The sequence below is a fragment of the Equus quagga genome, chromosome 14 (genome assembly GCF_021613505.1).
Source record: "Equus quagga isolate Etosha38 chromosome 14, UCLA_HA_Equagga_1.0, whole genome shotgun sequence".
In the NCBI taxonomy this organism is placed as follows: Eukaryota; Metazoa; Chordata; class Mammalia; order Perissodactyla; family Equidae; genus Equus; species Equus quagga.
In genome coordinates, this window is record NC_060280.1 from 22226129 (window position 1) to 22251732 (window position 25604).

Genomic DNA, 25604 nt, shown 5'->3' on the forward strand with positions numbered 1-25604 from the left:
TATTATTTCTGTTCAACATTTGATGTATATTTTCTTTTTTTTGAGGAAGATTCACCCTGAGCTAACTACTGCCAGTCCTCCTCTTTTTGCTGAGGAAGCCTGGCCCTGAGCTAACATCCGTGCCCATCTTCCTCTATTTTATATGTGGGACGCCTACCACAGCATGGTGTGCCAAGCGGTGCCATGTCCGCACCTGGGATCTGAACCCGCGAACCCCGGGAGGCTGAGAAGCGGAACGTGCACACTTAACCGCTGCGCCACTGCCAGCCCCTGATGTATATTTTCATTATAGAGAAGCAGGTCATATGGACCTCTGGGAAATGTTCTTCTATTGTTTCTTTGATAATTGTTCTCCAATATTCCATCTGATCTCTCCTTCTGGAAACCATATTAGAGTCAATCAGATGTTGGTAACACTTCTGGATCTAGGCTACATGTTTCCTTAAAGAGATGTATAGCTCCTTATAGCCTTTCCATTTATTCTTCGAAGTTAAATTCTGAAATACCCCTTACTTGAACAGTCTAGCATAGTAGTTGAGAATTCAGGTGTATTCATTCAAATATTCGGCCCAAAAGAATACAAACAGCACTTTCAAACAGCACTACACTGCTTCATGGCTAATGCAAGTACCTTCTAATAAAAAGTCAATCCTAATTCTGCCTTTCTGTCCCTTGTGTCACTGCTATCATTTATTTCACTTATTTTTAAGCATACATAGCATGTTTACACTTATATAACACATATACATAAGCACACATAATTGAATATATTGTTGTATCACTATTTTTGACAAACTCTTTATCTACTAGATCAATTAAGACTAAGAAAAATGTTTTATTTTACCTTGACTTATTCCTTCCTCCATGCTCTTCCTTTCATTATGTACATCTGAGTATCATTTTCTTTCTCTCTAAACTTTTCTCTAAGCTGTTCAACTTCTTTTAACATTTTTCCCAAGGCAGTTCTATTGGCAACAAGCTACCTCAATTTTTGTTAGTCTGAGAAAGTCTTGATTTCTCCTTCACTTTTGAAGGATAATTTGGCAGGGTATAGAATTCTGAGATGGTGAGGTGTGTTCTCTCAACATTTTAAATATTTCACTCCAGTCTCTTCTTGCTTGTATGGTTTCTGAGGAGAACTCAGATGCAGTTCATATCTTTGCTCCTCTATAGACAAGGTATTTTTTTCTTCTGGCTTCTTTCAAAATTTTTCTGTCTGTATTTTTGGCAGTTTGAACATAATATGCTTAAGGATGGTTTTCGGGGGCATTTATACTGCTTGATGTTCTGGTTTCCGGATCTGTGGTTTAGCATCTGATATTAATTTGGGGGAATTCTCAGTCATTATTGCTTCAAATATTTCTTCTTTTCCTTTCTGTCTTTCTTCGTCTTTTGATATTCTCATTATGCATATGTTACACCTTTTATAGTTGTCTCACAGTTCTTGGATACTCTGTTCTGTTTTTTTCAGTCTTTTTTCTCTTTGATTTTCAGTTGTGGAAGTTTCTATTGAATTAGCCTCAAGCTCAGAGATTCTTCCCTCACCCGTGTCCAGTCTACGAATGAGCCCATCAAAGGCAATCTTCATTTCTGATGCAGTATTTTTTATCTCTGGCATTTATTTCTTAGAATTTCCATTACTCTGCTTACATTGTCCATCTGTTCTAGCATGCATTCTTCTTCATCCATCAGAGGCCATAGGATATTAATCACAGTTGTTTTAAATTCCAAATCTGATAATTCCAACATCCTTCCATATCTGAGTCTGGTTCTGATGCTTACTCTGTCTCTTCAAACTGTGGCTTTTGCCCTTGTGTATGCCTTATAATTGTTTTCTTCACAGACATCACGTGTTGGGGGAAAGGAACTGCTGTAAACAGACCTTTAACAACGTAGTGGTGAGGTGTGGGAGAAGGGAAAGAGTCCTATAGTCCTGTGACTAGGTCTTTTAGTGAGCATGTACCTCTGGACTGTGAACTTCACAAATTCTTCCCGGTTTTTTTACCCTCTTTGGTGGGAGATAATGGCTAGAGTGGGCTGGAGTTGAGCATTTTCTTTCCGCCAGGTGGAACGCTAGAGTAGACGGGCCTTAAGTATTGCCCTTTCCCTAGGCCAGTCTGACTCTGAAAAACATCTCAAGAACTGAGGTACTGGTAAAATAGTTTCTCTTGAGGGCAGGACTTATTAAGAAGAAGAGAATACTCTGATCTATTTCAAAATGGTTATTTTCCCCCTCCCTCTGCATAGGAATATTTTCTCCAATATTCACTGTGAGAACCTGGTTAAGCTCCTGGGGGTAAAACTCACAAATGCATGAGGACCTCTATGACTGGGACTCTTGGAGGTTTTGATTTTCAGACTTGTCCACACGGCCTCCAGTGATTTTCAATTACAGTGTAGCTTTTCCTACCCCAGCACTAGGTACCATGGAGGTTTCTGCTTATGAGTTTCTCCTCCAGTAAGCTGTCATTCTCTGTATTCACCTGTGCCTCTCTCCAAATTGGAGGGCAACAGATTGTCCTGTGACCCCACTTATCTGACACATCTAAGAAGAACTGTTGATTTTTCAGTTTATTAAGCTTTTCACTTGTCAATAGGATGGCGTGATCACTTCCCTGCTTCTTACATGCCAGACTGGAAACTGGATGTCTTGCTTTTTATTTTGAGGTCATGTTATTAGATGATACTAATGTAGGAGAGTTACATGTTCTTTGTGAAAAGTCTTTATTGTTATAATTTGTTCTTTGTCTCTCAGGAGGCTTTTTTTTTAACTTAAATTCTATTTCTACTTTATTAATATAGCTAGCTTCTCCAGCTTTCTTTTGGTGTTTGAATTTTCTCTTCTTTTTACTTGCACATTCTTGGTATCCTTATGTTTTAGATATGTTAGAGTTTTGTCAACAGCAAAAAAAGTTGGGGTTTCTTTGTTAATTCACTCTTATAATCTTTGTCTTTTACTGAAGCATGTAGTGTACTTGTACTTAATATGATTACTAATATATTTGTGTTTGCAATCTTACTCTGTGATTTCTGTTTGAAGTGCCAGTTCTGTGTTCTGTTTTCCCTCCATGCTTGCCTACTTTTGGATTAATAAAGTATTAAAAGTAGAAATTGGCAAAGTAATAATTAATAGATTTTACTTTTAGAGCACTATTAGAATTACCAAAAAAATTAAGTGGAAAGTGCCGAGCATTCCATATATGCCCATGCCACACACAGTTTCCCCTATTATCAACATCTTATATTAGTGTTTTTACACATACAAGTGTGTAACATTTGTTACAATTGATTAGCCAAATATTGATACACTATTACTAACTACAGTCTATGGTTTACACTAGAGTTTACTCTTTGTATTATACATTCTACAGGTTTTGACAAATGTATGGTGACATGATCCAGCATTACAATATTATAAAAAATTCTTTCACTACCTTCCTCTCCCTGGAAGCCATTGATCTTTTTATAGTCTCTGTGGTTTTCCATTTTCCAAAATGTCGTATAGCTGGAATCATAAATATTTTGCCATTTTCAACTTGGCTTCTTTCACTTAGCAATATGTTTTCAGTGCTCCTCCATGTCTTTTCATTGTTTGATAGTTCTTTTCTTTTTCTTTCTCTTTTTTTTTTTTTTTACTAAATAATAATCCATTGCATGGGTGTATCACAGTTTTCTTTATCCATTCACCTAGTGAAGGAAATCTTGTTTGCATCCAAGCTTGCAGTTATGAATAATGCTTCCATAGACATCGTGTGGAGGTTTTGTGTGGCTATACATTTTCAACTCATTTGAGTAAATATCAACTAGTGTGGTTGCTGGATCATACAACAAGAGTATGTTTCTTTTGTAAGAAACTGTCAACCTGTCTTCCAAAGTAGCTATAAAATTTGCATTCCCATCACCAATGAATGAGAGTTCTTATTGCTCTGCATCCATGCAAACATTTGGTGGAGTCAGTGTTTTGGATTTTAGCCCTTCAAATAGGTTCGTTGTGGTATCTTGTTTTAATTTGCAATTTTCTAATGAGAAAGATGCTGAGCATTTCTTCATATGTTTACTTGCCATTTCTATAATATTTTTGGTGTTTATCTGTTCAGAAAATTTGCTCAACTTTTAAATGGTATTTTTTTCTTCTTGTTGAGTTTTAAGGGTTCTTTGTACATTTTGGATACCAGTCCTTTATCACATGTATTTTGCAAAGATTTGCTCCCAGCCTTTGGCTTATGTTTTCATTCCACTAACAGTGTCTTTCACATAACAGAAGTCTTTCATTTTAATCAATTCCTCTTGTCAATTTTTATTTCATGGATCATGCTTTTGATGTTATATATAAAGAGTCATCATCAATACCAACTTCACCTAGGTTTTCTCCTATGTTATCTTCGAAGAGGTTTATAGTTTTGCCTTTTCTATTGCAGTCTATGATCTATTTGGAGTTAATTTTTTGAAGGGTGTAAGGTCTGTGTTTAGATTCACTTTTTTGCATGTGGATGTCCAGTTATTCTAGCATCATTGGTTTAAAAGACTATCCTTTCCCCCATTAGATTGCCTTTACTCCTTTCCAGATTAGTTGACTATATTTGTGTGAGTCCATTTCTGCATCTTATATTCTGTTCATCAATTCTATTTGTCTACACTTTCACCACTATCACATTGTCTTGATTACTTTCAAGCTTTATAGTAAGTCTTGAAGACTGGGAGTGTCTGTATTCTCACGTTGTTCTTCTCCTTCAATATTGTATTCTGGGTCTTTTACCTTTCTATGGAAACTGACTTTAGAATCAAGTTATTCATATCCACACAATACTTGCTGGGGTTTTGATGGAAATCGCCTTGACTCTATAGGTCAAGGTGTAAAGAACTGATGTCTTAACAATATTGATCGTGAAATACTTCTCCATTTATGTAGATCTTTGATTTCTTCCACCAGAGTTTTGTAGTTTACCTTGTACAGATATTGCACATATTTTGTTAGCTTTAACCCCAAGTATTTCATTTTGGGGGTGCTAATGTATGTGATATTGTGTTTTTAATCTCAAATTCCAATTGTTTATACCTGGTATATAAGAAAACAATGATTTTGTATGTTAATACCTGTATTCTGCAGCCTTGCTATATTCACTTATTAATTCAAAGAAACTTGTTAATTATTTGGGGTTTTATACCTAGACAATCGTGTCATCTGCAAACAATAGGAGTTTTATTTCTTCCTTCCCAATCTGTTTATTTTTCATTTCCTTTTCTTATCTTAATCCATCAGCTAGGATTCTAGTAGGATGCTGAATAAAAGTGGTGAGGGGGATATCCTTGTCTGTTTCTGACTTTAGTGGAGAAAGCTTCTAGTTTCTCACCATTAAGTATGTTAGCTGTAGGGTTTTTGTAAATTCCCTTTATCGACTTTAGGATGTTCTCCTCTATTCCTAGTTTGCAGAGAGTTCTTATAATGAATTGGTGTTAGATTTTATTGAATGCTTTTTCTCCATCTATTGATATGATCACGTGATTTTTCCTCTTAGCCTGTTGTGATGCACACCTGAGATAAATCCCACTTGGTATTGGTGTATAATTCTTTTGTACGTTGTTGGATTCAACTTGCTAATATTTTATTCCTGAGAGATGCAGGTTTACAGCTCTGCTTTCTTGTAATGTCTTTGTCTGGTTTTGGGTATTAGGGCAATGCTGCCCCTGTAGAATCAATTAGGAAGTACTCCCTCTGCTCTTGTTCTCTGAAAGCATCCAATAGGTGTTGGAGTGTCATGTTTCCATTTACATTTGTTCTGAGATACTTTTTGACTTCCCTTTTGATTTTTCTTTGCCCCACTGGTTGTTCAGAAGTCTGTTGCTTAATTTCCACATACTTGCAGATTTTCCAGCTTTCCTCTTGCTGTTTATTTCTAGTTTCACACCATTGTGGTCAGTAAAGATACTCAGTATAATTCTAATCTTCTTAAATGTACTGAGACATGTTTTATGCTCTATCATATGATCTATCCTGGAGAATACTGTGTATGCATTAGAGAGGAATGCAGATTCGGCTGCTAGTGCAAGGAATGTTCTATAAATTTCTGTATAGTCCATTTGGTCTAATGTATGTTTCAACTCCAATGCTTCCTTGTTGAGTCATCTTACACTTAACAGAGTATTCATGGCTGGCATTTTTTTTTCTTTCAATACTTTGAACACATCCTTCTACTCTCACCTCTTCTATGTACTTTCTGCTGAGAAATCCACTGATAATCTAATAAGGGTTCCTTTGTAGGTTACAATCTTTTTTCCCCTGGCTGCTTTTAGGATTTTCTCTGTATCTTTGATTTTTGACATTTTCATTAAAATGTATCTTGGAGAAGGTCTTTTTGCATTGAGATAAAAGGGTGATCTATTAACTTTGTGAAAATGGATGTCCTAGTCTCTCCCAAGATCTCTGAAGTTCTCAGCTATTACTTCTTTAGATAAACTTTCTGCACCCTTCTCCTCCTCTTCTCCTTCTGGAATCCTGATTATTCTAATTTTTATTTTATTTATGGATCCTACAGATCATGTAGGTTTTCTTTGCATTTTTCCAATCTTTTTTCTTTATTCTCCTCTAATTGGGTTATTCAAAATTCCTGCCCTCTGACTCACTTATTCCGTCTTCCATTTTCCTTATTCTGAAGCAGATGCTTTCTATTGCATTTTCCATTTCATTCATTACATTTTCCACCTCCAGAATTTGTTTCTTTTTTATGATTTCTATCTCTTTGGTAAACATCTCATTTTGTCATGGTATTTTTTCCCTGATTTCGTTGAATTGTCTTTCTGAGTTTTCTTGAGGCTCATTGAGTAACTTCAAAACAGCTATTTTGAATTCTTTATCAGCCAGGGCACAAAGTTCAATGCCTTTGTGTTAGGTTATTGGAGAATCATTATTCTCTTTTGGTGATGATATGTTTCCCTGATTCTTCATGCTCTTGTGGTTTTGCATTGCTTCTTTCACATTCCAAGTAACAGATCCCTCCTTAAATCTTTACTAGTGGCCTTTAGAGGGGGTATTCGGTTTTTTGGTGCTGGAGTTTTATCTTCCTTTGTTTGAGTACATCTGCTCCACTCTTTTTGCTCTCTCGTGACAGAATTGTTACAATTTTATGTCTTCTCTGGTTCTTACAACTCACCAGCCTGGCTACTGGAAACTTCTCTTCTGTTTTCCAGAAGGTGGTGCTATCCCTGAAGTGTGTGGTTTCTCCCTTGCCCAGAGATCCTGTTCTGTTTTTCTGATAGCACCCCACTTACCAGACTGGCTCTCAGCCCTGAAATCATGAGCGTGCACGAGGAGCCAGTCTACACAGTGAAGGGAGTTGTGGGTTTAGCACTCGGGTGATGGGGGTGTCTGCACACCAGTTTGGGAGATTGGTGGTTGAGTTCTCCCAGAGGCTTATGGGAGGACTTCCTTCTGAAGTCCTGAGTAGAATCAGCAGCAACTGTGTCCCTTTAATGGCCTTTGATATTCTTGTCTGCCTCTTTCCCAATCTCTTTCCAGTCATGGAGGTCCGGCCTCAGTACTCTGGGTACTGCTGGAAAGAAATGGGTTTCTATGGCCATGTCCTGAACAACTCAGGTAGTCAGGCATTCACTCACCAATCTCCTTTTTCCCCACTGCAGAGGTCACAGTCACTGTATGGTCAAGCCCCATGCAATATCACTGAACAAGTGCTGGAATCTCCCTTCAGGAAGCCTGGACTTTTGCAAATTCTCTCCCATCTGTGGGTATCTGCCCGTCAGCACATTCCAGGTTTTTTCCAACCATGGCAGGAGGAATTGGGCAAGTTCATTTGGGTCTGCTTCTTCCACAGCCCATACTGAGTTCTTTTGCCTGTTATCAGATGCATGGGTGGGTCAGAATCCTCCCACATCTCTTGGCTTATGTTACCAGATACTACAACTCCAACAGAAGAAATTTTGTTCATGCGTAGATGTCTAATTAGTTGTTTTAAAAGAGGGACAAAAAGGAGGAACATCTTATGCCACCGTGATGCTGATATCTATAAGAGAATTTTAAAGGACAGGAGAGCAAATAAATATCATGAAATGCCTTAAGAAGAAGTGACAGAGAGACAGGAGGGAAATCATCCAACACAATTGTGACAAAAACTAAGAGAAGAAAGATAATTGGTGGTACCACCCATGTTTCTAAAAGAAACATCATGCTATGAAACTCACGCATATGTTAAAACTACAACCCTCAGCTTAATGCTCTCCATACAATTGATTCTGTGTAATAGGCAGTGCCAAAAAGCCAGGCTACTAATTTACAGTTCACCCTCACAACTCAAAAGGCAATCCATGCTGAGAACACCGAAAAAGATGTCTTGCCCACAAAAAATTTAACAACGGTGTTAACAAAATATATTTCTTAGTACAATGAAAGGAGGAGAGGAGAAAGCCTTAAAGACTTGCTCCTTTAGGACACTCACCCTGTTGGCCACGGTGCTGACACTTTCTAAGGTCTTGACACAGGCTAACTATGTGTCTTTTCCTCCCACAGCCATGGGCACAGCAGGGTCCACCCCTGATGAGCCCCTGCTCAGAGGCAAAAGGAGGCAAGATCTCCAAGAGATGCTGACAGAAGTAGGACTGCCAGTTGAGTACTGGTTACCCAAGCTGCAGGAACACCTGGGTGTCACCTGTGCCCAGGCCTTACAGCACCTGGAAGAAAAAGACCTCCAGAAGCTGAAATCCCAGGCACAACATCCCTGGGAGAAAAGGGCCCTGGAGAAGCTGCTTGACCTGTCACACTCAAATAGTCTTTCAGAGCTACAGGACTCTCAGGTGGAAATGATACAGAAAAAGCAGAAGCAGGTAGAGCAGGCACTGCAGGAGCTACGAGACTTGCTGTCTGAGGGGAGGCAGCGACAGGAAGAGGCAGTGAGGAAAAAAGAGGCAGAGCTGAGGGAGGCAATGGACATCCCCAAAGAGTACTGGCCACCCCCTGAAAAGTCCCTAAAAGAAGTCATGGAAAACATGCAGCGACAACTCAACCTCATGGAAGGGACCCTGTCTCATAGGCAAAACCTGCCAGATAGAGATCTGGTGAGATGGGCATCTGGAGGGCTGGCCCTGCAGGGAATTTACAAAACCGGCTACCAACAGGGCCTAATAGAGAAGAGAGAGGAGCTACTCTGTGTCCCCAAGGAGTTCTCACTCTTTGGCCCTGAGCAGGGTCCACGGATGGAAACAAAGGAATTTACATCTTCTCAAGCAGAATCTATGTTCACCCAGACTATAGAGAAGCTGGGCTTCAGTGTAACTGCCTCAGCCAAGGCAGGAGGTTGGGGATTTAGCCTGGAAGCTGGTATGGATCACAGCAAACATACAGAATCCAAGGAGACCCGACAATCACGTTCTGAGCACTCTTATTTCTGCTCAACCAAGTTCAGCTATGTCCCGCTGGCCTCCTGCCACTTTCCCATTGATCAGCTCCAGTTCTCCAAGGCTGCTCTCCAGGAATTGAAATGCATTGAAGACCTTCTGGGTCAAGCTGAAGGCCCAGACAGACTCTCCTTGCTGAGCTGCAGGACGGAAGCCTTCTTCAACAGGTTTGGCTCTCACGCTAACCAGGGCCCTCTGCACCTGGGAGGAATCTACTGGTGGAAAGCCATTTCAGAGGGTTTCCAAAGTGAGCAGCTGGCAGAAGTGAAGCAGCAGTCGGCAGAGGCCCTGGATAGTTACATACGGGGCAGCTACAGTGGCTTTGGAGTGAAAGTTGCTGCAGGTGTGGATGTGTCAGACTCTCATTCAAAAGCAACCTCTGAGAGCACAACCTTCCAAAATCTCCAAACCAAAGTCCAATTATCTGTGGCCCAGACAGGTGGCCCACCAGAAGCAAATGGCCTTTTGCAGTGGAAAGCTGGCCTAGTTGCCAGTAATCAAACCTGGTGTGTCATTGACCGGGGATTTCAGCTGGTGCCCGTTTGGGACATCATTCTTTCCAGCCACAGAAGCGATTTTAAGGATCCTCTTCAGGTAGCTAACTGCATGAAAGACAGCTACGCTGCTCTGACTGGCCTCCCTGCCCAGATCCAAGATGCAGAAATATTACTGAGTGTTGGAAAGGAGGCTAGAGTTTTCCTAGAGGAGGTGAACTCCTGGGAGGTATCTGATCCTGAAGAGCAGCTTAAAATATTGATAAATTTCATGCAAACGTTGAGTCAAAAAATAAAAAGTTATGACACTTGGATTAAAATATGTCTCACCGATTGGGGTCTTCAGAATTTTCTGGTAAACCTTGTCAACTTTCACAAAAAGTCCTCCGTTCCTAACACTACATTTATTAAATCTCAGTTGCGCACCCTTCTGGACCCTCACATCTACAGAGTGACAAACTTTCCTCAGGCTCATTCCATCATGCAGTGGATCTTCCAATCAGAGTCAGAGCAAGAGCATATCAACATCTCCCAATTTTCTGAATTCATTAAAATCTTAAAAGAAACCCAGAAAGACCTCATGGAGGTGAAGGCCAAATCTGAGTCCCCAGAAACAGTGGAGGAAGCTCAAAGGAAAGCCACTTATGAGGTCAGCTTGCATCTTGGCTGCTTCTTGAATCACCTCCGAGAGCAAGAGCAGCCAGACACACAGCTCTTGCTACTTTCCATTGCTGCTGGTGCAGGATATCATGTGGAAAACAATACTTTTCAGTATCTCCTGGGGCGTGATGAGTTAGACTTCCTACTGGATGAAATGCAAACTGCCCATGATAAATATCAGGAGCTCAAAAGCATTTGCAGCTACAGGGCTCAAGCATTCCTGGTGCTCACAGGTCTGACAGCTACTGCTGGAGTCACAGCTATTTCTCCAGAGGAGAAAACACAACGCTTGGCTTTAATTAGACATCGCATGGGGCAATCCTTGTCAAAAGAAGTTATACATGTCCTCACCAAACTTGGAGCAGATCATGACTGGGAAAACCTAGAGGAAGATTTGAGATTGCTCATTGATGGGAATTACGAAGCCACTGTTTCTTCGTTGCAAATGGATGAGGTGAGAAAACAATTGCAAAGTCTCTTCAATGAAAATAAACACCCCACTGAGCCACACGAGAATAAAAATGACAAGTTGGAGATCATTGAAAATGAAGCCTTCCTAGAATTACTTGAGCGTCTAGGCCTGGAACATTACCATCCAAAAAGGATGAGCAAAGCTAACTTTCATCTGATCTACAAGACTTCTGTGTGCAACACCCAGCCAAGCTCTGAACGTGAGCTTCCTTTCTATTTCCTGCAGAAGCTAGTGATGCTGGATTATGGGCTGAGATACCTGGTCTATAAAGATGATGCAATCACAGAGAATCAAGCTTATACAACAGCCTCAAATCAGGAAGATGAGGCTTCTGATCCATATGAAGACTTTTTTGAAGATCGTGATAGTTCCACTAATCCTACCACTAATCCCAGGCCACATATCCACCCTATGGATATTCAGATGGCAATTCTTCTCTGTGCAGATGGTTTTGCCAGACAATATATTTTGACCAAACTTTCTGTTTGTCAGTTTGCCCTCCCCCTTCTCATACCTAATCCCTGCAATTCTCAGATTGAATTCTCTCTCTGGTCTCTGAGTCAAATTAGAAGAAGCTGGCAGCAGGCAAAGAAATCACCAAAAGAGGAGAAAACCAATTACAACAATCAGCAGATGTGTCGTGTCTCTACCCCCATTGTGTCGTTTATTAGAGTTGGAGATGGCTTCTCTGCTTCCAAATCTCAGATCATGAACTGTCTTCTCAGTAAACGTAAACATGACGCCTTTTTTCACCGACATTGCAGAGAGAGCAGCAAAGACTGTCTCTTGATGGAAGGTGTGGTGGAAGTCTGCTGGTTCTGTCCTGGGGGGGAGGATGACGACAGATTTGACAACTGCTTGACCTTCACCAATCTTCACGGAGATGCAAAGAAACATAAGAAGCAACTCACCTTCCTGCAGGAGGTCTCTTCTCTCATTGTGGTCCTCATGTCAACTTCTGATGACAATAAAGAAAACCGAAAAGTTGTCCGTGACCTGTGGCAGTCATCAAAACCTTTGATCTGTTTGCTTGATGACAAAGAAAGAACCATGGCCAATACTTCTGGCCAAAGAGTGAAAATTGGGATCCGGAACAGAAATGAGGCAGAATTAACACAGGAGCTCACAACTGCAATCAGACGTTTTCTAGAGCTTTCTGGAGCTGCTCTCAGCTTAGAGGACTGTGCCCAGATTGCTCGCAAGCAAGGATTCCTGATCGATGAGGACCAGAGAGATTGCAAGGAAGCCAAAGAAAAGGCAGAGGTTCTAATGGCCTTGTTAAGAGAAACGAAGATATCCCAGATGAAGGAAAAATTACTACCCCTTCAAGGAGAACTGTGGCACCGTTGGTGTAAAAAGGACAAAGAATTCTACCATCTGAGAGAAAAGGGGAATCGGAGCATCGAAAAACACAAGAGTGAGATTGAGACAGATAAACAAATTATACGGCATCAACAGCTGAATAGAGCCTTTCCTCTCAATGATTTAATGCAATCTGTCCTTCAGATTCTCAAAAACCCTTCAGAAACTGACACCAAACTCTACTTCTTGCAATGGCTGAGTGTGTTTTTGGACAACCTGACCACAGGACACTTGGAAAAACTGAATGAAAAGAAAAAGGCTTTGTACAAACAGTTACAAACCGAAAAGCAAAAGGCACCAAAGAGCAAAAACCTGAAAAAGTGGCAAAATGAGATAGAATTTGTCTCTGCAGAGATTACTAACTGTACCTTGGGAATTGAGCAGCTTCTCAGAGAAGTTGGCCAGATCTATGAAGCTCTAGAAGAAGCTTCCTCCGCCAAAGATAGCCTTTTTCTCTCCCTTCCCCAGATTGCTGCAGAGCTGATGATAGCCGGTGTTCCCATTGAGCTGATGGATGGGGATGCTTCCTATGTGCCTCTAAAGTGGGTGGCAGCTGTTTTTGACATGGTCGCCAAGAAACTTGGAGACAAACGGCTCTTTGTTCTCTCTGTCCTGGGCCTGCAGAGCTCAGGAAAGTCCACCCTGCTGAATGCCCTTTTTGGGCTGCAGTTCACTGTCAGTGCTGGGAGGTGTACTCGGGGGGCCTACATGCAGCTCCTGAAGGTGGAAGAGACATTCACGGAGGAACTCGGCTTTGACTTTATGCTTATTGTGGACACAGAAGGACTTCGGGCCCCAGAACTCAGCAATATATCCCAGAATCATGACAATGAGTTGGCATCCTTTGTCATTGGACTTGGAAACTTGACTCTGATCAATATTTTTGGGGAAAATCCATCAGAAATGCAAGATATTCTACAAATAGCTGTCCAAGCCTTTCTGAGGATGAAACAAGTAAAAATCTCCCCAAGTTGCCTCTTTATCCATCAGAATGTGGGGGAAGTTACAGCTAAAGACCAAACAATGGAAGGACGAAGGCGGCTAGAGCAGAAACTAGATGAAATGACAGCAACAGCGGCTGAACAAGAACAGTGCTCAGATGTAACCCACTTTAGTGATGTCATCAAGTTTGATGCCAATACTCATGTCTACTACTTTGCTCATCTCTGGGATGGCAATCCCCCGATGGCCCCGCCCAATCCTCGCTACAGCCACAATGTCCAGGAACTGAAAAGTAGAATTCTTGACACTGCCAAAGAGGAATCCAGGGGAAGTATCATGAAAGTATCAGATGTACAATTCCGAGTTAAAGATTTGTGGAGAGCCCTGTTGAATGAGAACTTTATTTTCAGCTTCAGGAACACCCGAGAAGTCATGGCCATGAGCAAATTGGAAACCATGTATAACAACTGGACCTGGGAGCTGAGGAGTCATGTGCTGAGCTTGCAGAACAAGCTGGTAAACCAGATTCAGAATGGAAAAATCCAGATATTCAGGACAAGCATATTCAAGGCTTCAGTTACAGAAAAATATGAGGCCATCAAGCAAGAATTGGAGAAATATTTTAATGAGGACCCAGATAGTGAAATACTGGTTCAGTGGAAAGCAAATTTTGAACATAAGCTAATAATCCTGAAAGAGGCACTTATTTCAGACAGCCAAAGAATAGCCAATGAACTTATTAGTTTTAAAAAAAGTCAAGAAGAACTAGATAACCAAAAGTCAGGTTATGAAAAAGAATTATTAGAAAGAAGCCGAAAGTTGGCTTTAACAGTGAAGGACAAACAACTGAGTGAGGAAGAGCTACGTGAGAAATTCGATCGACTTTGGAAAAAATGGGTCTATGCTGTGTCCTCAACGCTCCCTCCAATCACAAAGCCTGACATAGATGTGGATTCTGAAGACATCCTTTTGAATCATTTCAAACAGGAGAAAAACATGGGGGACATACTGAAGAGAACTTCTGGAGAAAAGTTTCAAATCACCTATGACAAACATGTCAAAATGACCAAGAAATACTGGGTGGTTGAAAGGCAATTAGAGGTCTCTGATAAAGAATCCATAAAGATGACTACTGACCGCATTCTTTCAAGATTCACTGAAACCATAAATAACATTCAGAAGCAACAGCGTGATTACAACCCTAGTTATTTCCATGAAATCCTGAGAATAATAGATGAGGAGGTGAAATCTGCGCCCACTAGGGAAAGATACACATTTACGAGTGATTATAAAATTGACTTATCTTTGCATTTATTCCAAAGAGCATCAAAGAAATTTAATGAGATGCATGAGGTATTCAAGAGAGCAAATGATCCTGTAAACTATCTGCAAAGCAAAAAAGATGATTTCTTCATGAGTTTTAAGATCTCTTGTCAAGGAGCAACCTCAATCAAAACATTTGTTGATTTTCTGTGGGAAAAACTCACTCCTGCTATTTCCATCACCATAAGGAAAAAAATGGTCCCTAACATTGCTGGGGACATACGAGCTACCTGCCCCGCATTCAATGGAAACAGGGCTAACCTGGAAAAACACATTCTCATCTCTCTGGCAGAGGAAGAAAATTTTGATAATTACTGGCAGTACATTCATAATCCAGAATTATTTTTTAGGAATTACATTAAAAGCCATATTGAAAGATATTGCTCAGACGTTGGAAGGGAAAAAATGAAGACTTTCTTAAATATATGTTTAGATGACATCAAGAATGCCATCCTCTCAGCTATTCATGAATCCACAGCAATAGCTAAAGATAAAAGCAGCACTGTGTCTGAGTGGTTGGATTTGTTCTGTGAGGGCCTGGGGAGTAACTTGATCTTTCCACGAAAAGATTTAATAAGCATTGAACACCAGGAGATAAAAGATACTGAGTTTCTCAAACAAGCCATGAGCACAGCTTTGGATCCCACAATGAAGAGAGCTGAACAGAAATATTTGAGCATGTCTGGAGAAGAAATGGCTCTTGAAATCCAGAAAATGCTCTCTGAACATCTCTGTGGCTGCTGGAAACAGTGTCCCTTCTGTAGAGCAATTTGTACAAACACATTGCCTGCACATGACGGAGACCACAGTGTTCCCTTCCACCGTCCTCAGGCTGTCAATGGCGGGAAATGGGTTAAAACAGACCACTTTGCCATTGAGTTCTGTACTAGTCATGTAGCAAGTGATGTTCTTTTCGTTTTGCAAGATGGCCGGGAATACCCATATAAGAACTATCGACAGGCAGGAGGGGAGTATGCCACATGGAGCATCACCCCAGACTCATCCACCCAGCCATACTGGAAATGGTTTGTCTGTCGCTTCAGATCAAAACTAGAAGAAAGGTATCAGCTGAAATTTAGAGGTAGAGGTGAAATCCCTGATGCATGGACCAAAATCACAAAGCAGAATGCGCTTGATGACCTGAAAAAACAATAATATTTAATGACCAAAAAGCCCCAATATGTGAAGAAAAAAGTCACAGAACCTGAACAAGCCTGAAAGACCCGCTCCTCACAATGAGAATCCTCATTATTTCCATTTTTCAAATGTCACATCTAAAGACAGATCTTTAGCATTTCAAGAGTTGAAAATTTCCTGTGAAAGGGTTTCATTTTTCTTTGCCTCAACTCCTTCTGGTTTAAAAACACATTACTAAAAACATATGAACATATAATAAAATTACATAGGATCTACTTAAAAGAACGACTTCATATTTTAAACTATTATTAGGAGTGTTGTCTTGACTTTGAAATATTTAATGTTATATAAGTGTCGGAGAAAGTCATTTTTATAGAGGGAAATCAAACACCATTTCAGACTGCTACAAATTTATATATGGACATTTCGACCAACATACAGTTCTTCGCCGCAAGGCATGAATTGTCCTTACTTTGTAAGTGCATTTTTCACCCCCTGAAATTGTGCAGAAAAGTTACTACCCCTTGAGTGGAAAAACACTCAGGGAAAGTTCATGATTCCCAAGCAGCGTAATACTTAGGCATACTCCATTCTGGGAAACCATAAAAGAGAGAGTTGGCCAGGATAGAGTCTGCATCAGTTCAGGAAACATCAAGCAAATATGGGAAACACAAATCAAAAACTGTTTTTCTCATGTCACCACTACTCTCTTCTACCCTGGCCTCTTGGCAGTTCCCTGTGCATGTTTAAAAAAGAAAAAAAGGGTTCACAAGAGCTTAGGTATCCAAAGCCTAGTGCTGTGCACAAGTCTGAGAAGGAGTGGCTTTTGGAGCAAGATTTGGGACTAGGTAAGAAGGGCCATTTTAATCAAGGCCGTGGGCAAAGTCAAATGTGATGAAGTCATTGATGATTACAAAAACTATTACTCCAAGAATAAAACATCATAACATATATACTTTATAGGATCTGATATTTTAATAATAGATTCTATTTTATGTATTCCAATGTAAGGAAATGCTTATCAGGCACCCTTGGGAATTTTCACACTATTTGAGCCATAGGGCCATGATCTGAATGAAAATCAAGAACACTCTGAAGCCAGCCAAGGAGCTCAGAGGGGAACGAAATCATTGTTCTGCAAACCTCTACCTTCCGAAACAACAACTTCTGCTGGTTCTCAAAGCTGATAAGCTAGAGAAATTCTGACACAAAGAAGAAAAGTTCCTCATTTGGGACGTAAGGGCATCCATTGGCTTTCATTTACAGGCACACTCACCACCCCTCCACAGCCTGTGAAACCGACAGTCCAGGGAACAGCAGGCCAAGGATTTGCATCTTCAGAGCTGGAGATAGGAGTGCTGACTCTGCTGGCTTTGTCTCCTCTAAGGGCTTCAAGCATACTCTCAGTTTCAGGTCAAATTACCCAGGCCTCTAGGAGAAATCCTGAAACACAAAAGTTATGAAAGAAACTGGTGTTCTTGAACTGTTTTCCTTTTGTTCCCTGGAAAACAGTCTGGTTGAGAATTGGAAGGACCTCCTAACATGATAAGTTCAAATGGAAATAGAACCCCTGCATAGCATGGCGCCTGTCTCTCACATCACTGTGGCCTTGAAAACTGAAATATTCACTTAACCTGTGCTAAATGCTTTTTGTATTTGTTTAATGAATCCATAATGGCCTTTAACTAAGAGGTATCACATATATCATATATTAACTTTTATTTTAAAGCCAAAATTATTGTGTCAATAAAAAACATCTTTGATAAATTCTTCAGTCATTTAAGCATTCTGACTATAAAGTGAGATTCAGAGGCTGTGCCCAAGAGATCAAAAAAATACTGGCAAGAAGCAAATTGGGATAGAGAGAAGATGACTATGTGGGAATGGTGTTTTCTGTGATAGTACTGGAGAGAGTAATACTGCCATCAAGGTGGTGTCAAGATTAAGGGGATTACACTGTCAATGGGTTGGAGTCACTGAGGGTGGAGACCTCAGGGACAGTGGAGGAGGAGGAAATGGAGTCAATAGGGATGACAATCATATGATCATCAAGAGTGAGAGACACTGTGCCCAGGTGTTGGTCACAGGATTGGAGTTGACCAGCGTTCTAAGGATAGTAGAGGTAAGGGTCACCCGGTCAGTGGAATGAGTCTCTCAGACTCAGCGAAAGTGGGAAACATAAAAACCCAGGAATTGGTGGTCACCACATCAACAGATTTAGGGGATTTCAGAGTAAGTGAAGTAAGAGATTCCAAGTGCCATGTGAAAGAAGGAGTCACAAGGCCTGTAGGAGTGGGGCTAGGAGGGTGATGAAGTCTCAGACAACATCAAACTATGTGAGTAAGATGTGAGTGACTTAAATAAAGATCAAAATTTGCACTGAGAAGTTCTCAAGTAAGTTTCCCTCTCAGAGATGAAGATAAAAATAAGAGAAAGTCTAGGGAGTGGGCTGGGTCCTGGAATAAACGTTTGTGTCCTCCTAAATTCATATGCTGAAGCCCTGACTCCCGATGTGCTTTAAAGAATGGGGCCTGTGGAGGTCATTAGGTGAGATGAGATTGTTACCAAACCTGAAGTGAGTTTGCTCACCCATTGCACAGCAAGCCAATCTCTGACACTGGGGGTGGTGGAAGAAAGCAGGAATTTTATTTTTGCACAGTGCTGAGCAAGGAGAGAGGGAAGCTAACACTGAAATCTCAAACTCCCCGAAAAGCTGAAAGGAAGGCTTTTTATTTGGGGTTTTACGTAGGGGAGGGGGAGAACATGGCCTTGCTGGTCGGAGCTTTCCCACCAGCCTGTCTTTGGCCTTGAGACTACTTGCAGAGAGGAGGGAGCTCATGACCTTGCTGGTCAGCAGCTTTCCCACCAGCCTGTATCTCTTTGTGGAAGGAGATAGTCCAGGTGCTTGTCCTTGATGGTGTCTGTCTCCATGGAGGATAGTGGATTCTGGAGCCAGGAAGCCAGAGAGTAAGCAGGGAATGAGTGTTTTGGTTTTAACCCCATATACGCTGGGTTTAATGCGGGGAAACTGATATCAGGGTCAGTATCAAGATCACAAGGCAGGGCCCTTAGGATCAGATTAATGCCCTTATAAGAAGAGACACCAGAGAGATCTCACCCTTTCCAAGTGCGTTAACCCAGGAAAAGCCATGTGAGCATACAGCAAGAAGGTGGCAATCTGCAAACCAGGAGGAGAACCCTCAACAGGAACTGAATCAGCCAGCACTTTGATCTTAGAAGCTGCAGAACTGTGAGAAATCAATTCCTGTCGTCTAAGTCATGCAGCCTGTGGTGTTTTGTTATGGCAGCTTGAGCTGAGACAGGGAGTGTCTAAAAATTGACCCCCTTAAGTTTTGACATGCTTTTCCCTTGGACAATGGGGAAAGACATATGATCATACAATTTTAATTTTTCCCCTTGCCTAAAAATTGTAATTCTCTAGAATCATTCTAACCATTCAGTCAGCTCTGTAAAAGCCAGTCAGCCCTTTATGGTAGTGCTGTGGTGCATTTGCAGAGAAGACCATGGAGGAGAGTGTGCATGTTACATCTGAGACTGTCATGATAATTGCTAATCCTGCTACCTTTGTAGTAGTGGTGACTGTGAGACCTTGGGCATGTAATTTAACCTCTCTGTGCTCAAGTTAATCCTGTCTGTAAAATACTACGTTTTTCATGCTGTTGTTGGGAAGAACAAATGAATTCCAACGTATAAAGCATTTAAGACAGTGCCATACACAGAGGAAGTACTCTATAAATGTAAATTATTATGATGTTACCCTGCCTCTCTCAAATTCCTTATTCCTTTGTTTTGAGTAACATTTTATTAGAACCACATCGAAAGGTTGAGATAGTCTCATCTGAGGTTCATAGGCAGGAACATTCAACAAGGACTCCTTGAGAAATCACAGTTAAGAAGACAGATTGTTCTCAATGAATGTGATCATAACTTACAGCTCAAAATGCATCTCAAGATATCGATGTCCTTTGGTACTTTATCAGTAGTTACAACTATTTCAAACACTAATCAACCAAAGACAGAGAAGTCACTGCCACCATTCTCTAGAAGTGCTAAAGATAATATGTCTCAGGTTCCTCAGAAGCAGGCCTAGGACATAGATTCCCATGCAAGTAATTTATAAGAAGAGTTATCCTAGTGGAAAAGAATAACAGGAAGCAATAAGGAAAAGGTGATTTAAGGCGAGGGAATAAATTAGGAGGTCGAAGTCAAGTTCTGAGAGTTAGGGAATGGGAGCCTGCAGTTTTAGTTAAGAACACCAACTCGGAAGTTAGACTGCTTGGTTTTACACAGCACCTCCACTATTTATATTTGGCACACAACATTGTGTAATTTTAAGGTGTACAATATGTTAACTTGTTACATTTATATATTGTAATAAGATTGCCATTGTAGTAATACTTAGCACTTCCACCACATTACACAATTATCAGGGCCGGCCCGGTGGCACAGTGGTTAAGTTCGCGCGTTCTGCTTCTCAGCAGCCCAGGGTTCACTGGTTCGGATCCCAGGTGCAGACATGGCACCGCTAGGCAAATGCCATCCTGTGATAGGCGACCACGTATAAAGTAGAAGAAGATGGGCATGGATGTTAGCTCAGGGCCAGTCTTCCTCAGTAACAAAAGGAGGGGTGGCAGTAGTTAGCTCAGGGCTAATCTTCCTAAAAAAAAAAAAACCATAATTATCATCATCTTAGTGGTTAGAACAATTAAGTTCTAGTCTCTTAGTGGGTTTGTTGATTATAATACAATGTTGTTGTCTACAGTCACTGTACTGTGCATTAAACTGCCAGGGCTTATTTACTACTCATTATAAGTGCGCCCTTAAGCTTCATTTCTATTCACTTTCCACGTCAACCGACATACTCGAGTGATGCTGAATTTTATTCAGCTCCTCAAATGAGGCATAATTTCTTTACACGTGCAGTTACCTCTGTTGAGTCTTTGTTCCCTCTTCCTTCTCTTCATTGGAAGACTTCCTTTTATCCCTCAGGTCTCATTCCATCCTCCAGGAAACCTCCCTCAAAATATCATGCCAGAGTTCAGCCCTTCTCCCTAATTATTGTTTATGGCAATGTGGAGACATATACATAAACCTCTATATTGGAATCAATTCTTGACTAAACGCTCTACACACTCCTGATATTTTTCGGACTAATAAAGTCATTTCTGAACTGAGCATCTAATTATAAATTGTTGAGAAAATCTTCGGAAAGATAAGACATATTAGATTCATGGAGCTGCTGGGAGATAAATTTTAAGCTATGTCAGAATTATCAGCCTGATAGATAAAAATAAAATCAGAGTATCTAGAAAATACACTTTATGTCTGTTTTATGTTTTATAAGCATCCTGATATATTTCCTGCCATTGAAAAAGTCTACTTGACAGTTTTGAATGGAACCTCTCTCCTGACAAAAATTCAAATTTTCGTGAATGTTATCTCTTGTGTGAGCTTTAATTTTAATGCTATACCTATACTTGGTTGTCATGGAAAATTAATATCATTCCAGTGGTTTTATTTTGTATATAGGTATGTTGTTATACCTTCATTAAGGTGAAAAGTAACAGTAGTTTTTCTTTCTTTAAGCTTATATTAACAAGTGATTAAAATGTAATGGCTATGATCTGCATGTGTGCCCCCAGAATCCACATGTGGAAATCCCAACTCCCAAGGGGATGGTACTAGGACTCAGGTCTTTGGGAGGTGATTAGGTCATGAGGGTGGAGCCCTCATGAATGGGATGAGTGCCCTTATAAAAGAAGCTCTAGAAAGCCTCCTTGCCCATTGTAGGGGAGAGGGGAATTATCCTCGATCCTCTTAGGGTCCCTGGCCAGGTCTGAAAATTACTGACAAAGACAGATTAACAGGAGAAAAGCATAACAAATTTATTTAATATAAGTTTTACCTGACAAGGGAGCCTATAGAAGGAAATGAAGACCTGAAGAAACAGTCAGACCTGGGTATTTTTATGCTAGTTTTGATGAAGAGTGGTCAGTTGTGGAGGAATATGACAGGTCAAGCAGAATGAGGTAAATACAGTTAACTTGGGGAAATTTAGCAAGGCCTGTTTGTTCGGATCCTTCTCTGTGTCCCTGGTCCTTAAAGATGAGGATGCTTCTTTCCTCTGAGTTTAGGAAGGACACCTCTCACAAGAGGGTTTTATGACCTGTTTCAGGGGAGAAGGTCAAAGTGACCTCCTTGCCTCTGCCGTTTTCTCAAACTCCTTCAGCTTAAAATAGCCAATATGCCAAGGTGCTATACTTTGGAGTAGCGTGTCCTGAACCCCATCACTTTCCACCATGTGAGGTTACAGTGAAAAGACAGCCCTCTAAGAAGTGGGCCCTTGGCACCGGCCCGCTGGCACAGTGGTTAAGCGCACATGTTCTGCTTGGATGGCTGGGGGTTCGCTGGTTCGGATCCTAGGTGCAGACATGGCACTGCTTGGCAAGCCATGCCGTGGTAGGCATCCCACATATAAACTAGAGGAAGATGGGCATGGATGTTAGCTCAGGGCCAGTCTTCCTCAGCAAAAAGAGGAGGATTGGCAGCAGTTAGCTCAGGGCTAATCTTCCTCAAAACAAACAAACAAAAAGAAGTGGACCCTCAATGGACACCAAATCTACCAGGTGCTTGATCTTGGACTTCCCAGCCTTCAGAATTAGGACAAATACATTTCTATTGTTTATAAGCCCCTTGGTTTATGAAATTTTATTATAGTGGCCCAAACGGACTGAGATAATAATCAATTCCACAGAAAGAAAAAAAAAACCACAACAATGTCTTTAAGAAACAGGACAACTGGGCCGGCCCAGTGGCACAGTGGTTAAGTTCGCACATTCCGCTTCAGTCGCCTGGGGCTCGCCGGTTCAGATCCCAGCTGCAGCCATGGCACCACAGCACCATGGCACCACTTGGCAAAAGAAACAAAAAAAAAAGAAACAGTACAACAAGGTTGTGACAGAAACATTCAAAATAAGAAAAGCATGAATCCTTAGGTTATGATTACCCTGTTTTCTACTACAGCCTGCTTTTATTACCTCATTCATTCCTTGTACCAAAACCAAACCAAAATTTCCATAATCAGCTTTCTTCTCTACTACCCCTTCCTTAATTACATCAATTATCATCGAGACCCTTACATATAGGTATCCCTCACTAGCTGAACTTTTATTATCTGAAACAATTTGGATGGAACTCCCCAGTACTTCCACCCTGCTCCACATCCTGACTGAGGATGCCCAAGTTGAGATCCCTGGGCTTGCAATTGAAAGCTGTCAACATGTATAAAGGAAGAGGGTGTGTATCCAGGGCTTATGTGTGGCGCACCAATAGCCTTGGCTACAATGGGGAGGGAGTGGCCATTATATTACTCTGTCTACTTTTGCATAAGTTTGAAATTTGTCCTAAAAAAAAATCTTTAAATAAAACAAAATAAGAGCCTAATGCCATTGAAGAGATTAGGCTAGTTGACATTGAGGGAAAAAAGAAAGATGAGGCAAATTTTTGAGGGAAAATAGAAACATATTAAGGATTCAGGTGCTCTAAAAACTACTTTGGCAGGATCCTGAAGTGGTAATAAACCTCAGAGGAAATAGTTCTTGATGAATAAAAGATGCCAGATCCTAAGCCCCAGGGTCCCAAACTGTACAAAGATGATTTAGTCCTACTTGATTCAAGAGATCCAGAATCTCAGAATTCAGAGGCCACAGCCCTTGGCAAACAGGGGATTTTAAAATGGTCCTGAAGAATTGAAGATTAGAGGTCCTTTACCCTTTATCCAGAATTCATATAAACTTCTGTATTGTAGTGGGTCCCAATAATGCCTGAGATTAAAATACTAGACAGCCTGGTGGAGCAGGGGCTCAGGCTAAATTTAAGTTGATTCAATGAAAATTTTTACATGACTATTTTACACACATGGATTGATGAATAAACTTTCGAGCATGCCATACTATGATTATAAAATCTTTAGTGTTATTTAATGTTCATCTCTATCACTAATAATGAGTTCTGATGGCATCAAAAGTCGTCCCTAGTGTTCTCATCCTTATAATCCCAGTTCTCAGCAAAGTGCCTGGCAAAGAGTAAAAAATAAATATCAATGGGATGAATAAATGACTCAAAATGTGCCTTTCTTATTAAGCTAGGAAACACAGAAAATAAACAGGTTTGAGGAGAAAGATCATGATTTTTATTTTGGAGATATTGAGATATATAAGGGATGTCAAGTATGGACTTGCTAATCTACAGGATGCCTATACATCCTAGGTTTCACAAAACAGTCCAGATATGTGCTTCTTATCCTAGGGTCCTAAGGATTTCAGTATTTTCCCCACCATGTTTCACTATCAAAAATGCCCCCATTTTAAGAGCAAATTATGTGGTCACCTAGTAATATGGGTCTGGAACTTGAGACTTTTAGTAAATCTGTCCTGTGAACACTTAGCTAAGCTGAAACTACCTTTCCTAGAATTTCCTTCCCTGTATAGTTCAAGCTTAGTGTAGACCACAAGAGGTATTTTGTGTGAGATTTGGAAGGCAGAGGTAAAGTAGTAGCTGTATTCTTTTTACATGTAGAAAGTTCATAAGGGGCAGTACTGCAGCTCACAGATGTTTTCACTGACTCGCCTTGTAGATGTGGGGCAGTGGTTCAGCTGACAACTCCTTCACCTCTCACCTGGATCTCCTCCTTTCTGTTCTCTCACTCTTGGGCTAAGTAGGAGTTTAACCTTATGACAAAGGGCACCAGCTTCTTTTGCAGATCACCTGCATCATCAAAGTTGGAGGACTAGATGACTGAAGGAAGTAAGAGACCAACAGAGTCTTCAGCTCACCTCATGGATTGCAGTCATGTACTACATGACAAATTTTTTGTCAACGACTGACTACATATACAACAGTGGTCCCATAAGATTAGTTCCATATAGCCTAAGTGTGTAGTTGGCTATTCCACCTAGGTTGGTGTAAGTACGCCCTATGATGTTTGCACAATGATGAAATCACCCAACGATGCATTTCTCAGAATGAATCCGAAACATGTCTGACTTAAATATCATTTTTTTTCTTATCTTCGATGATGCCACATCAAAGAATATGGAGACGAAAAAAGCAAAGCCTGTTTGGTAAGGTGCTCTGCTAGGCCCCTTAAGCATATTATTCTATTTGTTTCCTTTAAGGAAACAATTTGGGTACTATTACACCCATGTACAGCTGCAGAAACTTCAATTCAGAGAAGAAGGGAGAGAAAAATCACCAATCCATTAAGCAATTATTTACTGATCACCTGTTATAGTCCAAGAACTCTGTCAACTGCCAGCAGAATAAACATGAGTATGACTGCATCTCACCCTCAGTGGGAGTGACCAAGGAAAGATAGACAAATAAAAGCTACCAAGAAGATCACACAGCCACTCATAAAGTTATTAAATAGATGATGTGAGATCAGAGAGAGAAAGAGAGAGACACTGTAAGTAGTTCCCTGCTGGTGGATATTTGGCTAGACTAGATACTAAAAACTATACTCAGAATTCATAGGAAAATTTGACCAAATAATTATAAAGATCATCTGAAAGAATAATTTTTAATACCCATTAAATAACAATTAAAAATAATAATGATGGGAGAATTGCCCAGATTTTATGGTATATTGCACTTATTTATAAAGACCAGCAATTAAAATCATATGCTTCCAGAGTACAAATAGAACGATAAAGGAACCAATGAAAAAGACCAAAAATAGAAATTTGATATAAGTAAACATAGCATTTAAAGGAGGTCCACGGAAGATAGAT

General features: G+C 40.5%; 1 protein-coding gene across 3 annotated transcripts in view; it reads left to right on the forward strand.

Moving 5' to 3' along the window:
* Nucleotides 1–18345, forward strand: part of LOC124225349 (interferon-induced very large GTPase 1-like) — a 64325-nt gene extending 45980 nt beyond the window's left edge. For all 3 annotated transcript variants that reach the window (XM_046637967.1, XM_046637968.1, XM_046637969.1), the window contains one exon: nt 8519–18345. In XM_046637967.1, the coding sequence (XP_046493923.1) occupies nt 8521–15810 (7290 nt within the window). In that variant the 5' untranslated portion in view covers nt 8519–8520 and the 3' untranslated portion in view covers nt 15811–18345. The remainder of the gene's footprint in view (nt 1–8518) is intronic.
* The last annotated feature ends 7259 nt before the right edge of the window (nt 18346–25604 follow it).